This window comes from Triticum urartu, unplaced genomic scaffold (assembly GCF_003073215.2).
Source record: "Triticum urartu cultivar G1812 unplaced genomic scaffold, Tu2.1 TuUngrouped_contig_4302, whole genome shotgun sequence".
Classification (NCBI taxonomy): Eukaryota; Viridiplantae; Streptophyta; class Magnoliopsida; order Poales; family Poaceae; genus Triticum; species Triticum urartu.
In genome coordinates this window covers 1-9,727 of record NW_024114881.1, presented here as the reverse complement: position 1 = coordinate 9,727, position 9,727 = coordinate 1, and the positions used below count along the sequence as shown (strand labels likewise).

Below are 9,727 nucleotides of genomic sequence, written 5' to 3'. Positions count from 1 at the left end.
CCCGATGAGCCGCAGGGGGGCCTACAGGTCCTCGACGTCGTGCTGCGGGAAGTCGCTAGCCAGAGGTACCTCTCCGTAAGGCGGTCGTTCTACTCGCCGGACATTAGGACGCCGCAGAGGCTCGGCGATGGCTTGCAGTCGTGGTTCGGCTTCTACCAGAGCATCCGGCCGACCCAAATGGGATTGTCACTCAACATCGGTGAGATACTATATGCTTTCGTTGTCCCAACGCTACCTGTCTCTTGATGATCAATTTGATTGCTTCCTTGTGTGTCCTGAGCTTACACCTGGGTGCCGATTTCAGACATGTCGTCCACGGCATTTGTCGAGCCGCTGCCGGTGATCGATTTTGCGGCGCAGATCCTGGGGAAGGATGTCATGTCAAGGCCGTTGTCGGACGCGAACCGAGTCAGGGTAAATTGTGTTGCACACTTGCGCTTATGTGCTATATCCAGACTAGTGATACACTACTACTTACATTACATAGGCAAGACCATGTGAAATTCGTACTTGTTCGGTTGTGAACTGGTGGTTTTTCAATACTTCATGGCTGATGCCTGATTAGTTTATATGGTTGTGTTTGATGTCAAGCAGATAAAGAAAGCTCTACACGATTTGAAGGTCGAAATCACTCACCGGGGAAGTTTAAGACGGAAATACCGTGTCTTCGGCTTGACAGCGCAACCAACTCATGAGCTAATGTATGTTCTGAAATCTCTGTTGGTGCTATTCTTGTGTTCCTGTTTTTTGCCTTCCATTTTACTTTCCAAATAATTGAGGATTGTCAGTTTTAGTGCCATAAAATTCACCTGACCGGACATTAAATGTTATGGGAACTTCAGTTTATTCCAGGATGTTTTGTAGTTATGTACTGGCAATTGAATGTTTGTGTAATAATTAAAAATATTGGAAGAAAAATGATTCGACAGGCTTATTGGTGATGGTTCTACTCTGAGAAATAGAATACTTAAAATATGTTGTAGCATGAACAGCAGTTTTTGTTAACAACTTGAGCATTGAACTGGTTGATACATGAAACTATATGCGGTTAGTTAGGCCTCCTTTGGTTCATATGATAGAAGTATCATGGGAATAGGAAAGTCATAGGAAATGGGATGACATGTATCTCAGTTCCTATAGCAAATGAGATGTCATTTGGTTCATAGGATAGGAATTTTTACATTAGGTCCAAGCTAATGTTTGTTTTCCTTTGAAATGTGAAGGATAGGAACCAATCCTACATAGGAATAGGAAATCTATTCTTACAAACCAAAGGGCTCTAAAGGAATTTATCTTAAGTGGGGTGTTCGGACATTGGTTTCAGCACTGACCGTAAGTCTGAATCTGATGAAACTTAATTGCCTTTTACCTTGGTTCGAAAGATGACCGTCCCATTAGCCAGCCAGGAGAATATCATACAGAGACCAACATTTAAAGAAAACTTCGTGGAAGCCATAGGAGGATGATGTTCTATTGTCATGTGAAATATGGGATGTTAAGAGGATGATGTTCTATTGTAACATGAAATTTCAAGTAAAAACACATATGGATGCGAGCTATGAAAAAGACAAATTCAGCAATGACTAGTGACGTTACTGTTCGGCACTATTCAATGCTGATTTTGTCTTTTTGATAGCTCACATCCCTAATGTATCTGAACTTGAAATTTTGCATGGCAATACAATGCAATGAAATGCAAAAGCCCTTTGCATTTTCTCGAAAAAATAGAACATCACCCTCTTAACATCCCATATTTTTTGAGATTTTTTCGAAACTCTAAAACATCTTTTTCGCGTGGTTTTCACTGGTTTCAACCGAATGTGGGTTTCCGTATGATATTCTCCCTTAGCCAGCCTCATCCACAGCTTCGCTAGATTTCTTTGATTTTTTCCTGTAGGAATCCTATACTATGGAATTCCTACAGAATTCCTACAAACCATAGGAGGCCTTAGTTTTTGGTGTTAGATGTGTTAACAATTGCTAGATAAACTATTCTAATTCAAACTTGTCCTAACTCCTAAAGTGCATAGCGTATTGACGGTGCATGGCATATTGGCATCCTTTCTTACACTGTTACGCAAATATGTACTTAAACATGCAAAAAACAAAGTAGTGGTGCTTGGGCTAACATTTCAGCACCTGCCTTTGCTCTTTTTCTTATAACAGTTTCCCAATTGACGATGAAGTGAAATCGGTTGTAGAGTACTTCAAGGAAATGTATGGTTTCACCATAAAGCAACCACATCTTCCCTGCCTTCTTGTAGGAAACCAAAAGAAGCCAAATTATCTACCAATGGAGGTCAGTAACTAATGTCTTTAGTCTCGCGCTGTCCCAAACTTCCTATCAGCCAGTGCAATACATGATGCTTTTACTATTACTGAATACTGTGTGACACGAGATGCTTATTGACAGGTCTGCAAGATTGTTGAAGGTCAGAGATACAAGAAGAGGTTGAATGAAAAGCAGATCACATCATTACTGAAAGTTACATGCCAAAGGCCTGGAGACAAGGAAATGGATATTCGACGGGTATGAAGTGTTTCTTGGTATACTCAAAAGTGATTGAACTTGGCAATATTTGCAGAGACCATTCATAAGAAATTCAGATACTATCATGCCAAATTTATTTTGAATAATTTCTTTGTTGTTTTCAATAATTAACATGCCAAGTTTATTTCAATCCTTGCGTAGTACATTGAAGAATATTGTTGGCTTCATTGCCACACTTTGCAACATAAGTGACAGATGTGTGTAGCTACTGTTTGTTTTACTGGCACAAATGTAAGTGTCGCGGCACACTTTCTTACCAGCCTGTCCACCTGTCACCGAACTCATATACTTTTGCCAAAGTTGTGGACACCAATTTATTTACCACACCCTTTTTAGCTTGCCACAGTTTAGCAGGAAAATCTTGGCAAAGCTCGGTTATGAACCAAACGTGCATGTACTCTGTTTTTTTGTCAGTGCTTCAACATAATTCAGTCAAAACCCGATATAGGAGGAGTACAATTTTCACTGCCCGCTGCCAATTCTTCTTGTTTTGTTTCATTACACAACATTGAGTGACATAAAACATGGTCTGGCCCCTACCAAAATTTCCTAAAAGACTAAAAGGCAACTGTTTTCAGACCGTTCACAAAAATGGATATGATCAAGATCCCTATGCGAAGGAATTTGGGATAAACATAAGCGACAAACTCACCTCTATTGAAGCAAGAGTTCTGCCTGCACCCTGGGTAAGATCAATGCTGTTCTCCAATTTGCTATTGCCAGCTATTCTGTGCTCATTCCTGACTTGCCTTTCTGTGTGAAGCTAAAATATCATGATACCGGAAAAGAGTCAGAGTGCTTACCTCGTGTTGGCCAATGGGACATGAAAAACAAGGTTAATATCCACTCTGCTGAAGTCATCACTTCTCAGTTGTAGTAGAGTTACTATTGTGCCTGAAGTTGTCAATTCACCACTGAAATAAAATCATTTTTGCAGAAAGTTGTCAATGGATGCACTGTGAATCATTGGGCATCCATTAACTTCTCAAGAAGTGTTCAAGAAAGCACTGCCAGTGGATTTTGCCAGGAGTTAGCCCAAACGTGTAAACTTTTAGGCATGGTATACCTCTCATTTATGCTAGTATATTATATTATACAGAGGCTTGCTTTTTTCAGTTGCAGTAGCAATATTTTTTCAAGTAACTGTTATTTGTTAAACGGCATTGCAGGAGTTCAACAGCGAGCCTGCTATACCAATGTATTCGGCTAGACCAGAGCAAGCAGTACAGGCGCTTAAGCATGTGTATAACGCTGCACTGAAAAAACCCAAGGGAAAGGAGCTTGAGCTTCTTTTGGTAATCCTCCCTGACAACAATGGTGCATTGTATGGTGAGGATGCAGTTTCACCTCCTATTGTACAGTACTTTGTTGCAAATATTTTTCAGTCCTCTGCTCGTCCTTTCTGCTTTTCTCACATATAATGAGTATTAATTTTCAGGTGACATAAAGCGCATTTGTGAGACCGAATTGGGAATAATGTCACAGTGCTGCTTAGCAAAGCATGTATTTAAGATCTGCAAACGATACCTGGCGAATGTCTCACTCAAAATCAATGTTAAGGTAGTTATTAACTGGGACCAATGGTCTTCGTTTCACACGTAGATTTCACGTTCAGAAAGTAAGTTAGTCTCTGATGATAGAGACAATTCACTATATCTCATGTTTAACAATTTTGGTGAAATCAGATGGGGGGAAGAAATACCGTACTCTTGGACGCGGTAAGTCGGAGAATCCCATTGGTCAGTGATGTACCGACAATAATATTTGGTGCGGATGTAACGCATCCTGAAACCAGAGAGGACACCAGTCCATCAATTGCTGCGGTAAGATTTAGCATTACTCTGCTGTCTCTTTAACCAAGTTTCCATATGATATCCTCTAATACGGTGCTTTTACAGGTTGTTGCTTCTCAAGACTGGCCAGAAGTTACAAAGTACGCTGGATTGGTGTGCGCTCAAGCTTATCGGCAAGAGCTCATCCAGGATCTCTACAAAACATGGCATGATCCTCAGCGAGGCACTGTCACCGGAGGCATGATCAGGTATTTCTCATGCACTGAGTCACACCCTTAATAACACATCATCTGTAAAGATAATGCACAAGTTCACTCGAGACGACAAAGAAGCACAGAACAATGTGTGCATTTGATCATCCGTCATCATGCACGGCGAAAGTGTTAAGTAGAGCATCCAACTTCAGATCATTGGATCTCTCTGAAAAAATATCAGGACCTCCCATGCACAGAATGAGCTTGATGAATTTCCTTTCTGTGTGTAACTTCATGCAGGGAGCTTTTAATTTCCTTCAGGAAAGCCACAGGGCAGAAACCATTGAGAATAATCTTCTACAGGTAGTACTTCACTGTGCATGTTGGATGTCTCTTGCAGGGTACAAAAGGCTTGCTAATGCCAACAGTTTTGTGTTGTATGGAAGTTCAGATAATTACGAATTCTTTTCTTCTGCAGGGACGGTGTCAGCGCAGGACAGTTCCATCAAGTATTACTTTACGAGTTAGATGCTATCCGCAAGGTTGTCAACTAATGTTCTACCTATTATGTTGACATGCTTACACGTTAAAGTATCCTAATTGACCCCTTGGATATTTTCAGGCTTGTGCATCTTTAGAACCAAATTACCAACCTCCAGTGACGTTTGTGATAGTCCAAAAGCGTCACCATACAAAACTATTTGCAAACAACCACAATGATAAAAGCAGCACCGACAAGAGCGGAAATATCCTGCCTGGTATATGCCATGCCATTTCCATCATCAAGATATTGATAACTCACTTATTGACTTACATTTTCTTTGCCCTAATAAATTTTCATAACTGCTCACTGGTTGTGCCTAAAATAGGCACCGTTGTTGATTCAAAGATATGCCATCCCACACAGTTTGATTTCTACCTCTGCAGCCATGCTGGAATCCAGGTAAGGACGTGTCCGATTGAATTTTGAAAGGATTGCCTTGATTTCATATTTCGTGGCTATGATTATAGGCTTGAATGTACAAAATGCAGAGAATAGCCTGTACAATAATTATGTTGTTAAAGCTGAGATGATCTTATAGTGAGTTAGCTAATGTCAGTGACATTGCCAGGGCACCAGTAAGCCAGCACATTATCATGTTCTGTGGGACGAGAACAATTTCATGGCGGATGAAATGCAGACTTTGACGAACAACCTTTGCTACACGTATGCTGTTCCCATCCTATAATTCATGATACTTTTTCAGAACCAAAGTTGCATTCCGTTATTCAGTTTGAAAAATATCTTACTAGCTATGTGAATTCGTCGCAGGTATGTGCGTTGCACACGATCTGTTTCTGTCGGTAATTTCTTCCTTCTCGCGCTCCTGCTGAATACATTAACTCTTTCAACGTAACAATTTGGCGAGAAATCTGAACTTTGGCCTTTGGTATGTTGTGTTGTTTGAGCAGTGCCGCCTGTTTACTACGCTCATCTAGCCGCATTCCGGGCACGTTTCTACATGGACCAAGATAGCCTCTCGGTGAAGAATGCCAACGGGAGGAATGGAGGCGCCATGAAGACTATGCCGGCAGTGAAAGAGAGGGTGAAGAGGGTGATGTTCTACTGCTGACAAGGGGAAAAGAGTAGCACCCAGGCATGCTATATACTCCAGCTAACACTAGGAGTTAGAGGTTTAGATTAGATATATGTAGGGCGGGAAGAGTGAAGAACTAGGTATCTTGTCCTGTAAAAACTTGGCCGATGTTTTATTGAGGGCGAAAAAAATCCTGCGTAATATATAGCTTATATATTGACAAAGTCAAGTCTGGAAAATGTGCACAAATATGCTTCTTAAGGGCACTCCTTTCTTCAACTTTGCAGGGGTTGTGCTGTATTTTGGGCATATATGAAACACATGATCTTGAGCATATATTGATGCCAGAATTAGGCAAGGCTCATAATTAATTGTCTGATCAGTGTTCAGAAAGATTAGGGATAACAAGCAGTAGCAAAAAAAAAGTAGTAGGAGTAGTAACTTTTGAGCATGGACTAATAGATCTGTGAAAGCAGATTTTCCGCAAAATTGTAATATAAAAAAATCAAGAAAAATAGTTTCATATCTACGGAGCGACAAACCAAACAGCTACAGATACTCCCAGTAAACAGCTATAGATACTTGCATGAAGTCAAAAATATGCTACAACAACAGAAGAACAGGCCATCTTATTTTTCTTATCAATCACTCTACTGCCTTTCCCAGCAGCTCCCCATGGCAGGCCCAACCAAGCAACATTTGGTTCCATCAAAAACTCGGTACTAACTAAATTTCTGGGGGTGGAAACTTATTAAGACTGCTTGCCAGATTTTTCAGGGGCAGTGATCTCGGGTTCTTGCGACTGTTTGATGACCGTACCGTTTGTGGAAGCAACATTTTCTTGAAGGGAACCGTTCCCTGTCCCAACGACTTGAGCCGTCGTTTCTACCGCCTCTGCTTTCAGCTTCTGTTCCCTCTCCAGGTCTTGCTTTGCCAGGGGAGAGAACTGCGAGTCAAGGGACCTTACAGCGCCCAACCACGCGATGACAATCACCAGCAATATTCCTCCAAGGTACGGCGTTGAGTTGGCAAGAGACCCAAATGACAAGATCATGAACTGCTGGATCAAGGCGCCTCCAGATTTTCCCAGTGGGTTGCATACCACATCTATTGCTGCCTTACCTTTGACCTATAATCACGACAAGAGAAGAAGTTACTAAATAAGTATCGAGAATTCGACAATAGCCAGGTATTTGTTAAAGCAAGCATCAAGGTCTGTAGACAATGCATACTAGGCTCTTATATCCATCATAAAATTTCTGACAGTTAAGTACAGATAATTGTTTTTTTCAGGAAGAGAAAGCACGCCTTTTTTCATTAGGAGAGGGAACAACAAACAAGTACAGATGATTGTCAGATAACATTGAGCAAGGATTCTAGTGTGCAGGCAAATTACGATTGGAAGTAAAAATAATGAAGCACAACAACTTAAACATACTATGATCATATCAACATAACTGAATTCTAGTTACAATCAAAGAATTGATCAACCGTTATTTTTTTAACCAGACCTAGTCAAACTATACAGTTTTGCATGTATATTTTATCATATGATGATTGATTTTCATTTTGTAATATAGCAAGTATATCAAATGAAGTTTATGTTCTATTCACATCCTTCCTTATCTGTTCTCAAAATCTACAGTATCTTTTGAACTGTACTAAACTGATACAGCAAAATAGCTCAAAAGTACCATAGTTACATAATCATCATGATTGATGGCATGTTCTGTTTTGTTTCAGTTACTAGTAATTTCGATTTCAGATCTTGGAAATCCAAAACCGTATGAAAACATGACTAGTTGGTTTTGCCGTGTGTTCCCACGCTACTATATTACATGAGTAACTGAAGAGATATTTTCTACATTAGGAACAAGTAACTTTCAGCACTAACCTTCATGTCCTCATCCAAAGGAATGTACGCCATTTCTTTGCAAGGATCGAACAAACTGTACTTTGCACTCTTACTGAAAATGTTCTGTAGTGCCCCAACGAAGACCGCCGCAAGCAAAGGCGTCATCCCAAACGTGGCTAGAAGAGGAGTGAGTGGCTCGCCCAACCTCTTACTGAAAATGTTCTGTAGTGCCCCAACAAAGCCCGCCGCAAGCAAAGGCGTCATCCCAAACGTGGCTAGAAGAGGAGTGAGTGGCTCGCCAAACAAAAGCAGTGAGAAGAATCCAACTCCAGTGACAAGCAACACTGCAGGGGTGATTGTAGCTGCAACTCCCCACCCGAATTTTCTAAGAATTAATCTCCCTAACAACATCATTGTAAACGTAGCTATGCCAGTAGCCGTTGAGAAATCGCCCATGAATGAAGAATACTCGTTAGGACTTGGGAACTGCAACAGAACAACATAAAAGTCAACTACTATGTTGTCTATGAACAAATTGTAAGTCATGATTTATGGATGAACTTACCTGTGCCTTCAATTTCGATTTCCATGTCACCTCTACAAGGTTGATGCTTATACCATAAGCAACGACCAGTGTGGCAAGATCCCTCACATATCGAGATGATACCAGCACCTTCAAACTCTCCCCCATACTAAGCTTTGGCTTATTCTGTAAGTAAGGTTATGTACAGCACCGTCAACAGAAACTCCATATATACAAGTAGTAAAATCACAGAAACCATAACAAAGCTAACCTTCTTCTTCCGTTCGACCGGCAGAGATGTTTTATCAATAACATACTTGTTCACTCCCCAATAGATACCGGCAATGACGAAACCCAGTACAACCACGATGCTCATCATGCCCTTCAATGATATAGCCCATCCGTCCACCCCTGGACCCAAATTCTGCCTCATGTTTGAGAAGTATTTCACCGTGCGACCAGAGAAGATGAGAGCCACATTGGCCCCAAGCCCGAAGAGTGGGTAAAACTCTTTAGCCTCTTCAACCGTAGTAATCTAAAAACAACAGTACGGGCACATGAGAAACTGTATAACTGCTATAGAATCAATCTACTGCGACTGATTCTGAACCAGTAATAAATTATAAATTCCTATGCACACGTACTTAGTCGTTCCCAATATTTTGGAACAGCGGAGGACCCAACAATTTTGCACACTTATAGCCAGGATTCGGGAACGAGAAGTGTTTCCCTGTGTGTACCTGATTGGCAAATCCCCAAAACAGGACGGAGATGACAACGCTGCCCCAGAGCTCCGCCATGACGTAGAAGAGGCAGAAACTCCAGACGCGGAGGATGGCGACGGGCCCCAGGAAGCTGGGGCCGAGCGACGCGAGGAGGCGGTCGGCGAGCGCCGTGGGGTGGATGGCGTCGCGCATAGGGTAGAGCACGTATCCGAAGACGCCGAAGAAGGCGATGAAGGGGAAGATGACGGTGTAGAAGAGCGCCTCCTTGGAGAGCACGTCGGCGAGCTTGGAGTAGAGAAGCATGAAGCCGATGGCCATGGGGAGGTTGACCCACGTCTTGAGGAAGGGGATGATCTCGGCGCTGCTCCCCTTGGCGGTGACGACGAGCACGTCCTTGGTGTCCCTCAGGATGGTGTAGTTGAAGAGGATGCAGAAGAACATGAGCCCCAGGGGCACGATCTTCTTGAGCGTGAGTGCGTCCACGCCGAGGAACTTGCGGGAATTGTCCG

General features: G+C 42.0%; 2 protein-coding genes across 3 annotated transcripts; one reads left to right on the top strand and one right to left on the bottom strand.

Annotated features, from left to right (window-relative positions):
• The first annotated feature begins 6 nt into the window (after positions 1 to 6).
• Positions 7 to 6,339, top strand: LOC125527632 (protein argonaute PNH1-like). 2 transcript variants are annotated; one of them, XM_048692144.1, is made up of 19 exons: positions 7 to 199; positions 305 to 414; positions 595 to 701; positions 2,167 to 2,299; positions 2,414 to 2,530; positions 3,130 to 3,237; positions 3,315 to 3,386; positions 3,489 to 3,611; positions 3,721 to 3,880; positions 3,990 to 4,111; positions 4,237 to 4,374; positions 4,450 to 4,592; positions 4,839 to 4,901; positions 5,017 to 5,080; positions 5,161 to 5,296; positions 5,408 to 5,481; positions 5,651 to 5,745; positions 5,851 to 5,882; positions 5,991 to 6,339. In XM_048692144.1, the coding sequence occupies exons 1-19, from the start codon at positions 178 to 180 to the stop codon at positions 6,149 to 6,151; spliced, it is 1,980 nt and encodes a 659-aa protein (XP_048548101.1). In that variant the 5' UTR covers positions 7 to 177; the 3' UTR covers positions 6,152 to 6,339. The 2 variants fall into 2 exon arrangements, with proteins under 2 accessions (XP_048548101.1, XP_048548100.1); XM_048692143.1 differs by having other exon boundaries at positions 27 to 199; positions 5,651 to 5,751; positions 5,857 to 5,882.
• Positions 6,340 to 6,580: 241 nt separating this feature from the next.
• On the bottom strand, positions 6,581 to 9,719 carry LOC125527633 (plastidic ATP/ADP-transporter-like; the record flags this gene model as incomplete). The annotated part of the gene is made up of 6 exons (XM_048692145.1): positions 6,581 to 7,244; positions 8,010 to 8,175; positions 8,275 to 8,456; positions 8,536 to 8,679; positions 8,765 to 9,028; positions 9,234 to 9,719. Coding segments are annotated over 6 exons (1,620 nt in total), but the record flags the coding sequence as incomplete, so codon positions are not given.
• Positions 9,720 to 9,727: the final 8 nt, after the last annotated feature.

Excerpts from the sequence above, each read along its gene's own strand:
- LOC125527632 (XM_048692144.1), top strand. The coding sequence starts at position 178 with ATGGGATTGTCACTCAACATCG. Across the intron at positions 3,387-3,488 it reads AATGGGACATGAAAAACAAG|AAAGTTGTCAATGGATGCAC; the intron begins GTTAATATCCAC and ends TCATTTTTGCAG. Across the intron at positions 5,081-5,160 it reads AGTTAGATGCTATCCGCAAG|GCTTGTGCATCTTTAGAACC; the intron begins GTTGTCAACTAA and ends GGATATTTTCAG.